This window comes from Papilio polytes, unplaced genomic scaffold (genome assembly GCF_000836215.1).
Source record: "Papilio polytes unplaced genomic scaffold, Ppol_1.0 DF824169.1, whole genome shotgun sequence".
Classification (NCBI taxonomy): Eukaryota; Metazoa; Arthropoda; class Insecta; order Lepidoptera; family Papilionidae; genus Papilio; species Papilio polytes.
In genome coordinates, this window is record NW_013525035.1 from 1,689,014 (window position 1) to 1,708,723 (window position 19,710).

General features: G+C 33.7%; 2 protein-coding genes across 2 annotated transcripts in view; one reads left to right on the forward strand and one right to left on the reverse strand.

Moving 5' to 3' along the window:
• The window catches only part of LOC106111463 (endothelin-converting enzyme 1), a 35,100-nt gene extending 27,720 nt beyond the window's left edge, over positions 1–7,380 (reverse strand). The window contains exons 1-2 of the mRNA XM_013293581.1: positions 7,233–7,380; positions 2,567–2,677 (exon numbers count right to left, since the gene is read on the reverse strand). Coding sequence (XP_013149035.1) covers positions 2,567–2,677; positions 7,233–7,265 — 144 coding nt within the window. The 5' untranslated portion in view covers positions 7,266–7,380. The remainder of the gene's footprint in view (positions 1–2,566; positions 2,678–7,232) is intronic.
• Positions 7,381–7,911: 531 nt separating this feature from the next.
• The window catches only part of LOC106111450 (dihydropyrimidinase), a 34,803-nt gene continuing 23,004 nt past the window's right edge, over positions 7,912–19,710 (forward strand). Inside the window, exon 1 of the mRNA XM_013293556.1 lies at positions 7,912–8,109. Coding sequence (XP_013149010.1) covers positions 8,068–8,109 — 42 coding nt within the window. The 5' untranslated portion in view covers positions 7,912–8,067. The remainder of the gene's footprint in view (positions 8,110–19,710) is intronic.

Here is a 19,710-nt window from a genome sequence, read left to right on the forward strand (position 1 = left end):
CCCGTATGAACGGCTTCATACAATCCCATACGTTCTATTTTGACACATAGTTACCGCCTAGCGTTTTCGCGTCCGTGCGAACGCTCGCTAAAGCGTGACATACAGCTTTTTATTAAAAAAGTATTATTCAAAAATATGTTGTAATTGCTGACATCTTAGGGAACAAAGAAGTGTGTGTTTACGCTTTATTATAATAGTATAGATTTACAATGTTACAAAGTTGAATAGATGCGTTATGTTCGTTAATTACATTTTTAATTTACTTTGTCGTGTCTGTATGTTGTAGGTAATTTACATTTTAATTAAGTTTCTTTATTACAAACGCCCTTTAATGTGTCGTGTGTAATAAAGTTTGCCGTGAAAATTGCTCAAAAGTTAATATACAACATTGGTAAAGAACACTTAGCGTAATAAATCTAAATCCTACTAATATTACAAATGCGAAAGTTTAGATGGATGGATGTTTGTTAGAGTTTGCAGCCTAAATAGCTGAACGGATCTCGATGAAGTTTCGTATAGATGTAGAGGATACTCTGGAAGAACACATAGGCTACTTTTTATCCCGGAAATAGTTACGGTTCCCGTGGGATTAATTAATTTAGTTTTTTAATATTTACTCGATCATTCTGCAACGGTTCAACATATCTTGTTGAAATTTAGCACAGACATAAGACAAAGTTTGGAGTACACATGGGATAAGGTTCACCCCGAGAAATGTCTCATTCCCGAGGGATACGTAGCTTTTTCTTATTAGTATAGTTCGTATGTATTCTAATATTACGCGGATGAAGTTTCGGGCAACAGCTAGTATCTATTATAAATGCGAAAGTTTAGATGGATGATTGTTTGTTAGAGTTTGTAGCCTAAACGGCTGAACGGATCTCGATGAAATTTCGTATAGATGTAGAGGATAGTCTGGAAGAACACAAAGACTACTCACGTTTGTTTTTTTTTTATTCCACGCGACCGGAGTCGTGGGCGAAAGCTAGTTTGAATGTGATCTTGAAAAATCTGATCTTTCCTACGTCTTAGTGTTCACACGTGCGTTAAACCTAAGATTGTCTTGTGTATATTTTATTTTTCAGACGCCATCTTTTTGCACATTTATTTCGCGCTCTACGGAGCGTGGAAGGAAAATAGAGATACGAGAATTCAGCATGACGGGAAACATCACTGATTAAATAACAAAGAGTTAAAACGCATTTAACTTGACAGTCATCATCATCTGAGGCACTACAGCCGCGGGTGGGCCTGGTCCAATAAACTTCTCCAATTCTGTCTATTTTGGGCCTTTTGCTTCCAGCCCTTGACGCCGATGTTCTTAAGATCGCGTTCGACGTCGTCTAGCCATCCAAGTTTCGGCCTACCACGTGCTCTACGTCCATCCGGCTTATTTTCCAACAGGCGTTTAGGAACTCTGCAATCATCCAGGCGGGCAATATGTCCTTGGACCTTGAACCTTTGATTTAACTAGACAGTGTCAAATTACAATTGTCAGAATACGTCTGTAGCTTCAAATATCTTAGTAAACATTTTTCATGAAGTTCTCAGAAAGCGATAATTGGATGGATTTATTTATGTTTATTGAAAACAATTGTTTACTGCATTTATACCCAAGATCGATGGCATCTTCATTTCCTATTGAGGTGACGTCACACCGTTGTCCATCGTATGGAAATGTACCGAAGAACAATATATAACTCCGTAGAGCACTAAATTGTTGAATAAATAACCTGAACGCTAATAAGATAGCCGCGAAACCATCTGACTGTATATTTATGAGTATTGTAAATAAAACGTGTGCGAATTTAATATTTTACATGTAAATAATGAAATATCATCAAAAAAGGAAGTTCATTTTGACTGAATTTCAAATTTAATAGTTATTAAAAATCGGTGTTTTGTTTCGTTTATCATTTGTTTTGTTTCGATTCTATGATATCTTCATTGTTTGTTTATTTTCTCTATTAACCTAAAATATGACTTCAAAAATTTCAGAAATGAAGGTTTCTGTGTCTCTTATGCTTATTTTATCCTGATTTCTATGGCTTTTAAGAACTATTGCACGATAATTTGCACCGTTGAATAAGTAACAATATTGTTACGCTAAATTATTGGATTATACAATTATGATCTTTATACAATTCATTATTAAACGTGTTTTATATATAACTTTTGTATGTTTCAACTCCTCATAGGCAGTTCTATTACTTAATTTTAATTTTAGACTAACATAAACATACACTAAAAGAAAAAGGTTCAAAGTAATTTTTCTTTGCTATGAGTAAACCTTGTGCACTATAACGCCTAGTTATGAAGCAATTTGTGCTTCTGTCCCGATATATTGCCTATCGATTTATAGCAGGCGCGTTATTACTTCACATAAAATAAATTGCAACCGTATATTGGATTAGAAAAAACAAAAGTAAAAATAACTTTACTATGGAACATGCGATTACAAATAATAAAAACGTTATTGCACTTTATTTATGTTCGAAATGCGGTATCAATTACGCTACATTACAAAGTAACTTGAAAATTCTAAGAATTGGTGGAACATAGTCACCATATGGTAGCGGATGTGAGTCCCTCCGGATCGGACGCCCTCATTCAACTGGATAGAGCTGATACTGCCAGCGTCGTCGTCCATAAAACCGGTTTTCTTATAGCGCGCCATCTGTTGAAAAATTAAACAAATAAATTTACAAAAATGATAACCTACAAACTCCTTAACGTATTTTGAAAATTAGTTCATTTAAATTTCAAATTTCAAGGTAACAAATCAATTTATTTAATTCGTTTTGTGTGTTTTTAGTACACATTCATAGTTATTTTTACAGTTATTTTGAAAGATTTCTGTCTTTTTCAGTGCACACCGTATGTCTCTGAACTGTCCCACCACTGGCTGATAAAGGCTCAGACAGAAAAAAATGTCGTCACAGTCAGATAAGGGAACAGAATCCGTTATTTCCATCACATATTTTACACTGGATTGTTATTAGACAGTTTACAATTTGGTGGGACAGGCCCTTAGTAACGTAATTATAAAATTCTGCCGTACAATTATAATAAATTGTTCAGTCAAGTGTTAATGAAAAACTTCCGTTGAACGAAATGAAGCGAATACACATTGTTTATTCCGGTTCATTAATCTTCATTCAAAATAACACAAAAAACGGAACAAAGTAATAATATTAGGATAAACATTCTAACAAATTTTCATACTAAAAAGTACTCTAGAAAGAGGTGACAATACAATCTTTTGTTTTCGTCTAACGATGGGCTTGTATGCGAGACAAAACATACTGACATCTCCGTCTTTTTTATAGAGATTGACGGAGATGACATTTTGTATACACAGATACATAAGTCTCATTTAAAACTAGATGTGTTAGTACTTAAGTAAAACTTACTTCATACTAGTGTTTTATTTAAAAGCTAAACTAGAAAACATCCTCTCTACAAAGCAATTTAAACTTGAAATTGCGCTTCGATCGATAGAGCAATATCCGTTAAAACTTATGGAGGACAAGTCATATCCTGTGCGGAAAACAATTGAAACATTGTGACAAGAATGTTACCACTAGAAAAATGCATGTTTATACATATTTTATAATATGTTGCCATTTTTGTCCTAAAATGGAGACATATTTATTCATTTAAAAACAAGCTATCGCCCGCAAACTTTGTTAACGCGGATTTAAAAGTCGTCTAACACATCCCCGCGTACATCTACCTTCTAGCAGCTTCCTTCCAGTCAAAGTTCCGTCCAAATCGGTCCACCCGTTTCAGAGATAGCGGTCCGGTCACCATTTCGACAACGCGGAATTTAAAAAAAATGGCCTATATTATGCCCGTCTACGTCAGCTACCCTCCAGTAAAAGTGCGGTCGAAATCGGCCCAACCGTTTCGATTACCCGAAAAGAATGCGGCTTTCAGACAGACAGACAATTTTTTTTAATATTTTCGTTTTCAGCTACGCAAATACATCATCTTCCCGAACCGGAATTTTTCTTTTGACATTACATACAGACACTGCAATTTTATTATATGTATAGATAGATTGGGAATTGTGTAAAAAATTTGAAACTGTATAATATTAACTATCAAGATGTGCGAAATTATCGGTCTTCAAATCGGCCCTCGCAGAAATCAGATTGGAGGAAAGTTCTGGAAGATAATCCCATGATGCCATGGCGGCGAGCAGTCTTAATTTAGAAAAAAAATGTAATTTGTTTTTGCAGCTAACTCTATCAAGCAACAGTTTATTTTATTAATTAAAATAGAAAAAAACCCCTTAATCCATTGCAACCAATAAAATTAATAAAAACAACCTCTTTGATGGCCATTGAGATAAGATTGTAACACGATATAGCTTTTAACAATACTGATAATTTATGTTATAGAACTCGTAACAAACATTTTACAAACATGTTTTTTTATATTATAAGGAGGCAAACGACCGCTGCCCATAGGTATCCGCAATAGCGGATGCGTTGTCTACCCTTAACCGACGGAGGAGACACGCATAAAGAGGATATTTCCCCTTACTACGCGACTCCTGCACCATAAAATCCACATTTCCTTCCCATCCTTTTCTTATAAGAAGGGTATGAAGGAACAGGGACTAAAGTTTAGACTCCGGCACCACATTCATCAGACGAAACGCGGAATGTGCCTGTCTTCTGTGTGGTCGTGGTATTACACCGGGCGAGTCGGCCCATTCGTGCGAAGATGTTAAAGCGGACTCTACCACTGTTTAAAACACTCTATATTTTAAACTGAATTTTTTATATCCATACGTCAGCATTACCTTAAGAAGAGTGCAAAGGTTTAACACGTATTATATAGTTTGTGCTTTTTGTTTTCTTTTTTATTAGTAAAATTGTCGTAGCTTTGGGCTTACATCTACTGATATACGCAACGCAAATAAGAATTTGCGCATGCGTACAAAATGAAATTCCAATATTGATAGACGATACCGTGGAAGCGAATCGTAGTCTAAAAAACGACAACCTGAACGAAATATTTAGGGCCAGTCCCATCACTGGCTGATAGAGGCTCACAAAGCTTAAAATTTTACTGTCAGATAAGGTAACAAAATCCGGTATTACCATCAATTATTTTACACGTTGGATTATTATCAGACAATTTACTGGTGGGACAGGCCCTAAGACCTTATAGTAACTTTTCTATTATCTGTGTATAAATATAATAATCTATTAATTTGTGTTTTGTCTAATTTGAAATAAAGTTTTACGTTCTTTTCATAATTTTGAATTTCGAGGTTATTTTAACTTTGACAAGTCTATAAGAGAATTAACTTATTGTTTTTTACAGCTTATTCTCTATCTCTATGTGTGAATTGTATAGATAATAGGATTATGGATATGAACTGCCTGAAACACTCTTAATATTTGCCAAAAAGGGAGCGGATTAACTGTTTCAATACACTTGTTTGCTGTTTATATTGGAACAGTTTCTTGAGGCCCGATTGGGTTAGAACATGAACCCATTATGGGTTTATTCCATTGGATAAATCAGCCGTAACCCATTGAAATGTACAGAAATCTTAAGTACTTATAAAATATCTATTTACTAGCTGTCGCTCGTGACTTCGCCTACGTGAAATTGAATAATAAAAAAGCTTATATTGCTGAAATCGGTCCAGTAGTTTTTGAGTTATTTCAAATACAAAAATACAAATCTCTCCTCTTTATAATATTAGTATCGATACATGAAATAGATTACAAATTATCGTCTAACACGGTTTTGAAACATATAATATTCTAACGTTAATGTTGGTTCCAAAAAAAAGTTTTTATCTAAACTAGGATTGTAGTACTCTATTTAAGATGGTTTACAATAATGCGAAATAAATGGTTGCTAGGCGTTATCCTTACCAAGCGGGTAAAAATCAATCCGGAACACGGGCAGTTCAAGGGCAAGCGGCACCCTACCGTTAGGGTTGCCTCTGGCATTCAAACCCTTATATGTACACATTACATTAAAATTCGTAAAATATTAATGAACAACCCTTATTTTACATTTTACCTTTTCATTATTACACAATTTTTTACTAAATAAGTGAAAAAGATACAACACATATAATAGCCGGAATGAATAGAATTTGACTTTTCCTTTTTAATTTAGACGGATGAAAACGAAGTTGTCGTTGGTTTTTTGGCCCTCTACTAATACTAAAAGTTGGCAACCCTACCTCTTGAAGTTAGCAACAGGTCGATTATAATAATTAACGTAATAATAAGTAAATACAGTAGTTTTAATGTTATCGAGAATATAAAAATAGACGAAACTCACCCTTACGAAAATGCTCAAAACTAAATTTCATTCGCTATTTCTGTCTCCCCTGAATGGGTTTAAACAGGAGGGTATTAAAGTTGAACCATTTATGAAAAGGAATCTATCAAGTTCTATCCGTGAAATATCCGTACAAGAGTATTGCTATCTCATATTTTTCGAAGAGACTGAAAGAGACGGAAACAGATTTTTCTAACCAGCCAGTTTCCCAAGATATCCCCTATACCACATTTTTTTATTGACAACTAAACATATTTTGAGAAAGTTTTGGTGAAAAATTCTATAAGCGACAATAAAGATTCGCGCATTAAAATTACTTTTACTTTTAATCTTAATTTATTTCTACTTTTATTTACACTTTGACAATGCAACGCGTATAGGGTTCGTCCCTTATAAATTGCGTACACTATTCAAGAAATAAGTAAAAAGGACAAGGTAAAACTATGCCCTTGGTAAGCGGGAGTGCGTTATCAACTAATTCTGATGGAAAAGCACTTAAAATGTCAGATAAGAGCTAAAATGCGAAATCTTATTACAGATAATAATAAACGTCCTTTATGTCGCATCTAAATATACCTACGCGTAAAATAAAAATAAAATCACGCGTATCAAAAACATTATCAAAGATATTTTAACTGATACAAATTCAAAAAAATAGACAAAGAAATAGTAATTCGTTTACGAACTTATTATGAGATCAATAAAAAAATGTTTTCTTAAATAACAAAGATGGTTACACAGATAAAATAGGTCGTAACTACATTTATTTTATTTATTTCTTAATTATCGTTATAAATGAATTGTGAAAAACAAACATTCTTTTCTCAACACGTCTGTACTAAAAATTCGTATCTATTTTTACAACAAAGCCTCAAATATGCTGGATAATATCAAATTCATCAATACATCACCGTAATTCCAGGCTTCAGATGTAGCGAGGGCATTGATGTGCAGAATTTTTAAATAACAATACACTCAGTATCACTTCACATTGATTTTTCTATATAAATTAATGTCTTTACTATTATTATTCCCGTGCAATAAAACGGGCGCGAAAAATCGGCGACACCCCGACGTATGGCCCGATTGAATGTTTTGGTCGGGACTTGACTTGGGTCGTTTTGCTGCTGTTCGCAAATGTAATGATCGATTGCTTGAATTTATTTTAACGCCATCTACCGTTATGACGTGGAAATAAGATTAGTCGTCCGGTAATTATAGCAGCAAAAATAATCATTCGATTTTATTCAAGTAAGAAAGGTTTATAAAGTTAGAAAATTGACTCACAAACTTTTCCATTTTAACAAATAATTTATTGGCTTTTTAAATAAAGTTTATGCATATTATGTTATTAATTATGTTGCATATTATAAAAACAACGCTTTTGTTTTAGAAATTAAAAAAATACAATTTGCTAAGTGCCATACCAATTTTTAAAAACCTTGTTATTTTTTAAAATTGGTTTGTAACTCCACGCCATCTATGTCAAATCTTATAAACTACATCAAAGTAGAATCGCCGTTTCCACCACACTGTATCGTCCAATACTGGGGCTGCGCGAGTTTGTACACATGCGCAAAGGAGGGGAGCTCAGTCAATGAAAATAATCACTAGCTATATGTGTTTTTCGGTATTGTGCGTGGTACTGCTGTTGGTGATACGCGAAAATCGTAATTACGTTGCCGCCTACACGCACGTATTTAAATTTTACACGTTTTTGTGCATTTAGTGTTATATTGATTCAAAATGACCAACGCTCCTGTGAAAAAGGTCCCCATCCATTTGCAGGTACGTTATAAATTCGTTATTACTGGTAAAATTTTAAATTACACGGATTTTATTAAATAATTAACGATCTAAACGTGATATAAAGCAATTAGTAAGTTTAAAACTAACTTTTGGCACGTGTTGAATTCATATAAATTATGCTCACGCGAAAAATACGACCTAAATTCGACCGGCAAAATTAGGTTGGCTGATTCTTGCGAAACACTTTACAAATAGACTCGAGATGGTTCCCACGAGATCTTAATTCCCAGGAGAGAAAATTTATGATAAAAGAACAAGAAGCAAATCTAAATAATTTTATTATCTTAAGAGTGCATAATAACTGATACATCGTCATATAAAACGTAATTTTATATAGAAAATCTTATCTACCTCATAAAATAATTTATAAGGTAGTTTTTAATAATTATGAATAATCCAGTTTTTGAAGAAAGTATCTAGGGTTTATTTCTAAAATATCCTTAGAATATGTGTGAGAAAATTCATTTTGAATATAGATGGTTAATGACCTCAGAATTACGTGACAGATAATATATTCCATCAAGAGGTCCAGGTTCAGTGACTGAACGTGTCATGCGCAATAGGGTGTAGGACTAAATAGGAAGGTTGGGACCACGCGGGATAAAGGGCGTTGTCACTAAATATTTGATGAACCACGTTTGCAACCCAATATAAGTGGTAGAAAATCGAAAGAATGTTCAATCAGTATTATTTTAATTACAGACAATATTGCATCGAAGTGACCAAATTTTAACTAACAAGCGACTCTTCAAAATTTACTAGTAAGATTTAAACTAGATTAGGGATTTCTCTTTAATTTTGAACAGAAAAAATACGTTTTTCTTTCCATTTGAATTAAGAATTGACTATAAAAAATCTAGACATGCCATTTGGCTGTCATTGTCGCTATTAAATTATATTTTTCCCTCACAAAATGTATTTTTATGCTCGTACTAAAAGAATATTTAGTTCGATGACTAGTACGGCAGTTATAAGTAATTTGTCATATAATAATATGACCCGGATATCGTCATAGCTAAATAAAAAGGATGTATTTATTTAGAAGAGTCCTAAACGTTTTTAAATATTGTTAGGATAATAGTTTATGTGGGTTAAGTCTTAAGGTGTTGATGGTAAAAATAGAAATGTTTCATTGTTTTTAAATAAAAAAGCCACTCATTTTATTGATATTTAAGAATAGAGATAATAAAAATGTTTTCATATATGTCACGAAAAATTAGATTAATTTGAGTTACAATGGATTTTGTTTTATTTCAACGATGTTATATATTAAATCTTAATAATTGTTATTTTAAAATGTCAAGGTGAAGTTGTAAAAATACGGTATTGTTATAACAAGTTTTTAAAACTATAATTTGCCTTTTGAAATGTAACAGTAATTCTATGAATAGATTTTTTATCATATTTCATACTAATATTGTAAATGCGAAAGTTTAGATAGATGGATGTTTGTTAGTGTTTGTAGCCTAAACGACTGAACGGATTTCCATGAAATTTGGTAGGGATGTAGACGATAGTTTGGAAGAACACATAGGCTACTTTTATTTTTTTAATTCCACGCGAACGGAGTCACTGGCGAATGCTAGTAAAGTTAGAAAGCAGGCCTTTACCTATTTCTTCTGGATTCGATTCCGTATAGTAAACAAACAAGAATTTGTGTATTTCATAAACACGTTGAGCGTATTTAGCAACGGTTATCCAACCGTTTTGTAAACGCTAGGGGCAAAACAAAATAAAAACTACACTGACCACCTGTCTTCCCCCTTTCAAGGAAACAGTTTTAATGACGATGTGGCTACTGTTAGGTTTTTGAAAAAATAAACCTAAGGTTTCCGTACTAACGTCCTACATAATTAAACATACGTTTTATGGCAAATTTCACGTAATCGCGTCACTTTTTGTCACATTTCGTTACATGAAAGAGAAGAAAGATATAACATAGTTAGGGAGTGAAAGAGAACATGACTTATAGTTCAGTTCAGTCTTAGAGTTTTACACAAAATTTGGTTTTGCTTTATCTTCTGTTCTGTTCTGCGAATTTTTATTGTTGTTATTAGTCTTTTTGACTTGAATTTTCTACTAATTAAATAATATAATTATTGTAGCTCATGTCGTAATAATTTAATGTTCTCGTCCTTTCAACGGACATGTTTTACTCGACGTAACAGAGTTAAAGGTCACATATTTGTATGTTTACATTTTTTTAGTACATTGCCGGCTTTTATCACGTAACGTTAGCATAGTTGTAACAAAGCACGTAATGTCTTAAATAATTTCATTTCTTACGTAAAATAAGCTAATTTAAGTCATAATTCTTTATATGTTTATAAAAATTCAGTATCTAAGAAAAATATTTAAACAATACATTTGTTTTTATTCTAAAGTGTTATTTGAAAATTACTAGCACGGTAATTTCAAAAATTTTTTTTATAAATAGAATATTTTATCTTAAAAATCGTTATTCAAGATAGTCTAGATACTCCTAGAGGTCTAGATAGGAGATATTACGCCTTTTTTTTGAATATTCTAATACTTTTTCAGTTTTTTAAATGGGTTTTAAGCTTTTAAGTTAAGATGCAAGTTTAAACCGTCACTTCACAAGCCAATCTATTCTCGCCACCATTTATCCTTGGGGCACTCTTCCCCTCACAAAGGTACGTAAAAGTTGATTTATGTTTCAGTTAAAGCCAACCACTATTTAAAAATTGCGGTTAAAATATTGTAGGCATATAAATCTATTAGAATCGACGTTTGCAAAAATAACTATCAATTCAATAATTATTTGTAAACCTTTTCTTAATTTTAAACTGTAGAATTCGACTGTCATACTTGCCATATTGTCCCTATAGTCAATGAAAAAAAAGACACGCCAATAAGTAAAACAAGTATCTACAATACCCGGTTTACAATTCGCCAGTACAGTTGGACAGTTGGCCCCGCCAGTCATATTTTTATATGGACTTGTTGGCACCAGTTATGGAGCTATAGACCGACTGTACTGGACAAGTGTGAACCGCGCATAATGTCCGCAACAACGCAGTGGAACTCCACGGTAATAGTGCATAGGTTGTTGTACAATAATTATGTGAGATTGTTACTACCATCGTGTAGAGAACAATATAAAACTTCTTATGATTGCTTGTAATCAATTATTGCGTGCAGTACAATCGCTTTGTAAATCTACTTTCACTGATACTTGTAATAGTGTTGTGTTGTTACTTATCGATAAAATATCGATATCTGTAACTGACTTTCAAATCGTTAAGAATACAGGTTAGACGTATTAGTATCTTACTATACAAATTAATTTGGATTTGATAAGTCGTAAAGTTAAATATAATAAGCTAGCTTTTGCCCGTGACTCCTGCCGCGTGGAATTAAAAAACAAAAGTAAATAGCCTATGTGTTCTTCCAGACTGTCCTCGTCTATGCCAAATTTCATATAGATCCCTTCAGCAGATTTTGTAAACTCTAACAAACATCCATCCATTTAAACTTTTGCATTTATAATATTAGTAAGATAATGCCGTTATATTTAAAATTCTATACATTTATTAACTAAGGCAGCTTCATTTCAAGTTGGTTATGTTTTGAGTACATATTTACACACAACAATACGAATTAAACAAAGAACAAGTCCACTAACTAGTTTTAGTCAAGACAGTCTAGGGTAAGATTTCATAACATTATCTTAGCAAGAGAGTACAAGTTAACATGTACATTTTTTATAGTTTTTTTTTCTTCATATAGCAATAACTATAGGTTTTACACAGTTATCTGTGACATCCCACTATATGATAAAAAGGATTACGCGCTAATCTGTTAAATAAAACGCTTCAAAGTATCGATTACGAAACATGTTTTCAAGTGATGTCATCACTTAACTCTTCATGTCATGCTATAAACTGTCCCAAAACAAAACTTAACTTTTGTAAAATTCATATAATTACAAAAAATTGCAAGAACCAAATAATATTAGCAGAATAAACTTAATAAACCTAATATAAATATTTAGAATACCCGAATTTTTTATCAGAAAACTAAGCAATTTGTGCTTAGCGTGTTCAATGTTTTCCACACTCGACATTTATTAGTTTGTTCTCAATAACATTTCCCGGACACGAAGAGTGGTGTCAACAAGGATATATGCAACGCGACGTTCTATCGATAATTACCGACTTCCGGACTCGCTTAAGTAACGGTACATCACTAGTTCAATAACTTGTACGTGTGCGAGATCTGTAAATCCTTATATTTTCAGATTAACTAGTACATAACAAATAACACATCTATATAATACATATAATAAAATTGGAGTGTCTGTAATATCAAAAGGAAAAATCCTAGATTTCGGGAAGATGATATTTGCATTGCTGATAACGAAAATCGCTTTTATTTTTGTCTGTCTGTCTGCAAGTCGCTTTTGTTCCGGGTATTCTCTGATACGGCTGGGACGATTTTGAACTTTCACTGAAGGATAGCTGACATAGACTGGCATATTATAGGCTTTATCTCGATATTGCGTGAACAAAGTCGCGGGCAACACTTAAATGTAATAATCAGATTTTTTTAACATGCCACGTTAATGTCAAATACGATTCCGCACAAACATATTGCACAATCGTTTAGCTGATCGCTAAAACAAACTCGCTGACGGACTGTTAACCCACTTCGTGTAAACATTGCTCGAGACCGGCCGAGATAAGATTAACCAATGTTACGGTAAGATTGTTAATATAACCGTGAGGTTACACTGCAGCAACGTCTGAAGAACATAGTTATAAAATTTTCCAAGGAAACTAAAACGAGAGGAAACACATAGCGAGAATGTCTATCGAAAATATCAATGTTTAATTCACCATCATCATTATCATGTCAGCCATAGGTCGTCCACTGCTGAACGTAGGCCTCCCCCATTGATTGCCACAATGCCCGGTCCTGTGCCGCCCGCATCCAGTGCACTACCGCAACCTGGACCAGGTCATCGGTCCATCTTGCGGGAGGCCTACCTACGCTGCGACGACCTATCCTAATTCACATTAATCGTATTTATTTGTATATAGCCTTAGCCCGCGACTTCGTCCGGCATTTAAAAAACGAAGTAAATTAGTAAATACATGGCAATGTAGAATATACTCTGGAAAAACACAGGGAATTTACAAATTGGCATATTTCCATTCAGCTGTTTTGGAAGAATTCATCCATCCATATTTTCTCATTTATACGAGTAATACAGTACATGATGTACCATAGAAACATATAAATGTTACATTTAGTTAAGAACATATCAAAACATGCAAATTATCTCAACTCTTATGCGTATTACTTAAAGATAAGGTATCAAGTTCTGAGAGAACTTTAGTTCACTTTGTTACTCTCAGTTAAACGGACGATAATACAATATGGTAAGTGTAATTTAAAAGATTTTATATCGGAAATTAATATTACACAAAACAATATGTTAGATTTAATTCCCAAAGAAGTTAAACTATTTTATTGTAAAACGCGTGATGCTGTCGCTTTATTAGTTTTTTAAATAGTGAATTTATATTTTTTTTTATAATATAAGTTGGCAAACAAGCAAGCGGCCACCTGAATACACCGAAATGGAAAGCGACCGCTGCCCATAAACATGCGGAATTGCAGATTAATTGACGGAGGAGGAGACGCACATAAAGAGGACATTTCCCCTTCTGCATCTCCTCTACAGTCAAGTCAGTCAAATCTACTTTTCCTTCCCATTCTTTCCATTTAAGAAAAGGGTGGAATGGGGAAAGGGGCTAAAATTTGGCCTCTTTAGATGGATGTTTGTTAGAGTTTGTAGCCTAAACAGCTAAAGAGTTCTTTCTTTTGTTTTTATTAATACCACGCGGACGGAGTCGCGGGCGGAAGCTAGTTACAAAATAATTTGTTGTGTTTGTAAAATTCATGACCACCAAAAGGTTAATGACTCACAATAGTAAAAGACCCGTTAGAAAACATAACTTAAGTTATACAAGTTAACGCGCAATAAACCAAAGTACTATAAAAGTACTGCTAACTTTTATTTTGAATAATATATTACTGCAGAACCGCATAAGATCGATATTCTCTTTTGCTGGCAATACGCCAACGTCTAGTTTTCTAGACATAAATGTTGATTAGTAGACATAAATATTATCAAGTTAATCTGACAGTAAATATAAATGTCTAATAGCCGGTTTCCCAGCTACATTTAACCATTCGTTAGTGTTTGTGGTTCGATAACTTCGTGAAATGTGTTTCCAAGCGACGTAACTTGAGTTTTACTGTTGAAACGGACAACCTAACACTAATTTATTTATTCTTTTTATTTTATTTATTTACTGAATGATTTTATTTATTTAATGAATCGCTATGTAATGATGAAACAAATAGAAAGTCCAGAAATCCACCATAACAGTGGTAGTCAACATTAACATCTGTTGTACGAATGGGCTGGTTCCTCACAATACCACGACCACACAAGACAGGCGTGAAGTGGAAGTAATTCCGCGTATAGTTTAGTGCATGCCGGAGGTCTAATTTTAGTCCCTTCCCCTGTTTATGTTTTTCTTATATGGAGCTGATATAGGGAAGTGGATTTGGAAGAGAGAACGCGAAGAGGAAATGTGTTTCTTTTCATCTTTTCCATCGATCAAAGGTAGGCAAGACATTTGTAATTGCCGATTTCTATGGGCGGGGTCTTCGATATAATGACGAATGCCACGTACTCGTTTGCCACTTTATAATATAAAAAATCATAATTGTATGAATAAATTCGGAGATTAATTGTTATAAGATTTTAAACAAAATGATAACCTATGACCTTAAATAACAGTAGTACACGTATTCTATGTTTACTTGCTATTAATGTTGAGTAATAAGAATGTTTATGAACAACTAGTTTCCGCCCCCAACTCCGTCCGAATTAAAAAAAAGTGAGTAGTCTATGTATTCTGTCAGACTATCATCTATCTCTTTGTCAAATTTCATCGAGATCCGTTCAGCCGTTTAGGCTACAAACTCTAACAAACATCCATCCATATAAACATTCGCATTTATAATATTAGTAAGATAAACAAGGAGATTTATAAAAGCAAAGAAAGTACCAAAGATACGTAAAACTTTTTATGTTTAGGTTCTATAGGGCGTATTTAAATGCTAAATAATACGAATTCGTAAACTTTGCCAAATTATTACAATACAAAAGTATATAGAATGACAAAATAACATGATATTTCCCGACTTTTGGTACAAAAGTTCATTACCAATTCATATATTCACGGAATAAAAGAAATCTGTTAACCATGTTAATTACGCAAATTACAATTTCAATAAGCCCATTTGTAAAACTCTGATATGCGAATTTAGTACTTAACTCGTTAGGATACGAACTAATTTAACTTAAAGTAAACGTAGGAAGGAAAGTTTGGAACATAAACCGACTCGTTTTGATGTTTTCTAAGAATAGATACAAATTTTGTTTGATCAATCTACAAAGATGTTATAGCTAAGTGCATTTCTTGTTACGATATTCAGAAAACATCTAAATTAGACGTCAATATTGGAAATTAGAATGATTTTTTTTTTTGACTGAATGGCCACTGTTTGCCTTGGAGAGGCATTTACAGATTCACCGGGCTTGAGGTGGCCGAGCGCAGATGGCGCTTAGCCTAAACCTCGTTTATGAGTAACTGAGCTCGAGGGCTCCCTCAGGAGCCTCGGCACGAACCATTACTTCGTTATTATTACCGGATTGAGAGGCCACCGAGCTCTTAGATCGCTTCGGTGAACGCTCCATGGAGTGACTAGGCACAAGGGCCCCCGAGAGGGAACCTCGGCTTGGGCTGTCACTCAAAAAATTAGAATGAAATTTATCGTAATATTTTAACCAGTGAAGAGAAAGAAAATATTGTTTTTTAGTAGAAGGGTTTTTTATAGCAAACGAGTAGCGGATCGCCTTGTTAATAATAATAGCTAGTAGGGTTGCTTGAGTCATCGGATTCCGCAGCCGGTGGTGCTCTATTTTTTATATAATATATTTTATTTTATTTTTATATTCTTGTAAAATGTATTATATAGAGAATAAGAAATAAAGATATATGGACAATAATAGCTAGTAGTAATTGTACATTTATTATAAAAGAACTTCAAATCATTTTTAATATCCCTCGCTTAAACAGCAAAAGAATCACGTTTTGCTGCGTTCACTCCATCGAATGTAATCCAACTAGTTCGTTTGTGTAAAACTAGCAACCGTCTGCGACTTTGTTCATAGGATTAAAAAAACAAAAGTTGCCTATGTGTTCTTCCAGACTATCCTCTACATCTATACCAAATTTCTTCCAGACCCTTTCAGCAGTTTAGACTACAAACTCTAACAAACATTCGTTCTTCTTTCACATTCATAATATTAGTAAGAAGTTTTTAGATGTGTTATTATTTTTGTTGTACGAAATCCTTTTATTACAGAATATTTTACATTTATCTAATTTCCTTCTAAAGCAATATTTCTAACGTTATGCCGTATCTACATCAGTGAGTCATATTGCGACTTTTCCGCAGTTTCCTATCCCATGTGCCGAGTCGTCTGGGAATTATCGATTTACGTCTACGAAGGGCTGCCAAGTTTCTAGTTTGTTCAAACGTAAATCTAACCGTTGGTTTACACTGCGCAAACACATCTTGCTTTATATAATAAATTTGTAAGTCTAGATAGATATTTTTAGAGTTTACAGCCTAAACTGTTTAACGGACCTTGGTGTAATTTGGTATACATACATGTAGAGTATAGTCTGGAAGAACACATAGGCTACTTACTTTATAAGTAACTAGCTGTTCCCATGCGACTTCGTCCGAATAAAATTATAAAAACTTCATTTTATTGTTCACATTTATCAAATTACAAATGTCAAAATGACATGACACGATGACAACCTTGCTTTCTTGTTGTTGGCAGCAATTTATGGTCTCTTACCCACATTATAATTTTTATTCAAAATATTTACCCTCTAAGTTTAATGGCGTTCAAATAAATAGTCTAAAGCGTGACCCAAGTGTAGGGCTTTTTATAGTATAAATTTTTTTCAAAAATATGCTGTAATTGCTGACATCTTAGGCAACAAAGAAGTGTGTGTTTACGCTTTATTATAATAGTATAGATAAAAAATGACAGTTAAAGAAAAACATTACAAGAACTGGTATAAATCTATCTTTTTTAATTTAAAGACTGGCATCAACTTAACATGTTCGCTCCTTTTATATTACATCTGATTATAATCAATACCACAATTATCTTTTTAATTCACAACAGATGCCAACTAAATTTCGTACTGTGTATTTATTCTCGAACAATTTAACAAAAACTACATTATTTCAATTCTAACCACGTGCCGAATTGGCGAGTATGTACGTGATGATATAATGTTCCGGAATAGACGATGACTGCAAAACGTGGGCTCTCACTGCTGTAACACATACAAAATATTGTCCATAACATTGTCTTTAAAAACAGATAGAGAAATCACTATAAACCCACGGTAATATAACAATACAAAAGTAATAAATAGTAATTCTATTCATCATCATCCACTTGCCCTTATCCCTTACGGATAGTCGGCACAGTATGTGCTGCTCTTCCATACATCTCTCAGCCGTCATATCTGAGTCCATTTCTTAAGCATATCCTCTTTCACACAATCCATCCATACTTTCTTCAGTCTTCCTCTACCTTTGTAGCCATCCACATTCAATCTTATTTAGTAATTCTATTCTAGTCTTTATTTTGAAGGAGTACAAGTTAATATGTTTTTTAAACAAAAAATATGGCAAAATGCAGGCAATTTCTTGATGCGCTGTGTATGAAGTTATTATACGACCTTTTGTGTGAAAAATTAACTATTATGTTAAAGAATCGGAATGTTAAATACAGACTTAACCCGTGGGAACACTAACCAAGGTCATTATGTGTGGAATGACGCCATTTTTATATTTAACATATAATCTACGTCGATGTAAAACATGCTTTACATTGTGAAGCATGTTTCGATTACTCATTCCTGTCTACTCTATAAGGTATATGGTTTGAGGGAAATAATTACACTACCCTATTCAATTTGTATAGACATTTGAAATATACGCAGTAATTAAATTTCAAAATAACGCACAGTGAACTAACTGTAGCGTATAAAACCCCTCTTTTGAATAAAAAGTAGTAATTAATTTATTTATTCATATAAAAGTCGGAACTGCGCGTAATTTTACATGAAGGGCGAAATTCCAATGTACGCAGCAGTTGACAACTGCTGTTTACTCCGATAACCAACTGTTCCATACAAATTACGAGTAATACTACAAAGTACTGCTACCTATTAAGTCTGCCGATGTCGCCAGAATCTCACCATTAAGGCTGTAACACCGTAAAAGCGAACCAAAACCGAAGCCAAAGTTAACCTAAAGGACATGAAAAGCGAAAATGGACCGCACAATGTTCTACCGTTGATTAAATTTGCTTAGCTACAAAATGTTGAAGGTAGTAGGGATTAAAAATTTAGTGTAGTCTGTCCAATCTGGATCCCTAGAACACATCTTTAGCTTGCCCTTGTACCTACTGAGGGTCAGTGCAGAATGTGCTCTCTTCCATCTCGCTGTTATATCTGAATTCACTTCCTTAAGATCTTTGACTTGGCTTCGCTGTTTCCGATACGTTTCTTAACATGCTATTGCCGTTTTTATCCAATGCTAAACTTTTTTTTTTTTATAATATAGGGTGGCAGACGAGCAAGCGGCCACCTCAATCCACCTAAATGGAAAGAGACCACTGCCCATAAAAATCCGCAATTGCAGATGCGTTGATTAACGGAGGAGGAGACGCACATAAAGAGGACATTTCCCCTTCCTATGCGTCTCCACCGTCAAATCCACTTTTCCTTCCCATCCTTTCCTCTTAAGAAAAGGGTGGAAAGGGAAAGGGACTAAAATTAGGCCTCCGATACCACACCCCTCAGACGAAACGCGGAATTACTTCCACTTCAGCTGTTTTCTGTGTGGTCGTGGTATTACACCGGGCTAGCCGGCCCATTCGTGCGAAGATGTTAAAGCGGACTCTAACACTTAAAATTACTTAATTTAACTTTTAAATTCATTAACAGTATCGAGTACGAAAGTGATACGAAAGATTGATTTTCACTTGCACTTGTATTTCTAGATGCGGTTAAGTTTTTATAAACTTAACCTGATTTAAAGTTAAACTTGTAAGTTGATCGCACCTTGTAGACACTAATTAAGGCGCATTACACACTTTCGATCATCTTCAACATGGTCAACATTTATTACAACTTTCTTGTAAATGAAAATCGAGTTGGTAAAGACATCAGCTTTTTCTAATTTAAAACAAAAGGAAGCATTTAAAAGTACTAAGAAAATTAATCAATGTACTTATCTTAATTCTTACTATTATCATATAATCATATGAATATTATAAATGCGAAAGGATAGATGGATGTTTGTTAGCGTTTGAAGCCTAAACGACTGAAAGGATCTCTATGAAATTTGGCACAGGTTTAGAGCATAGTCTGGAAG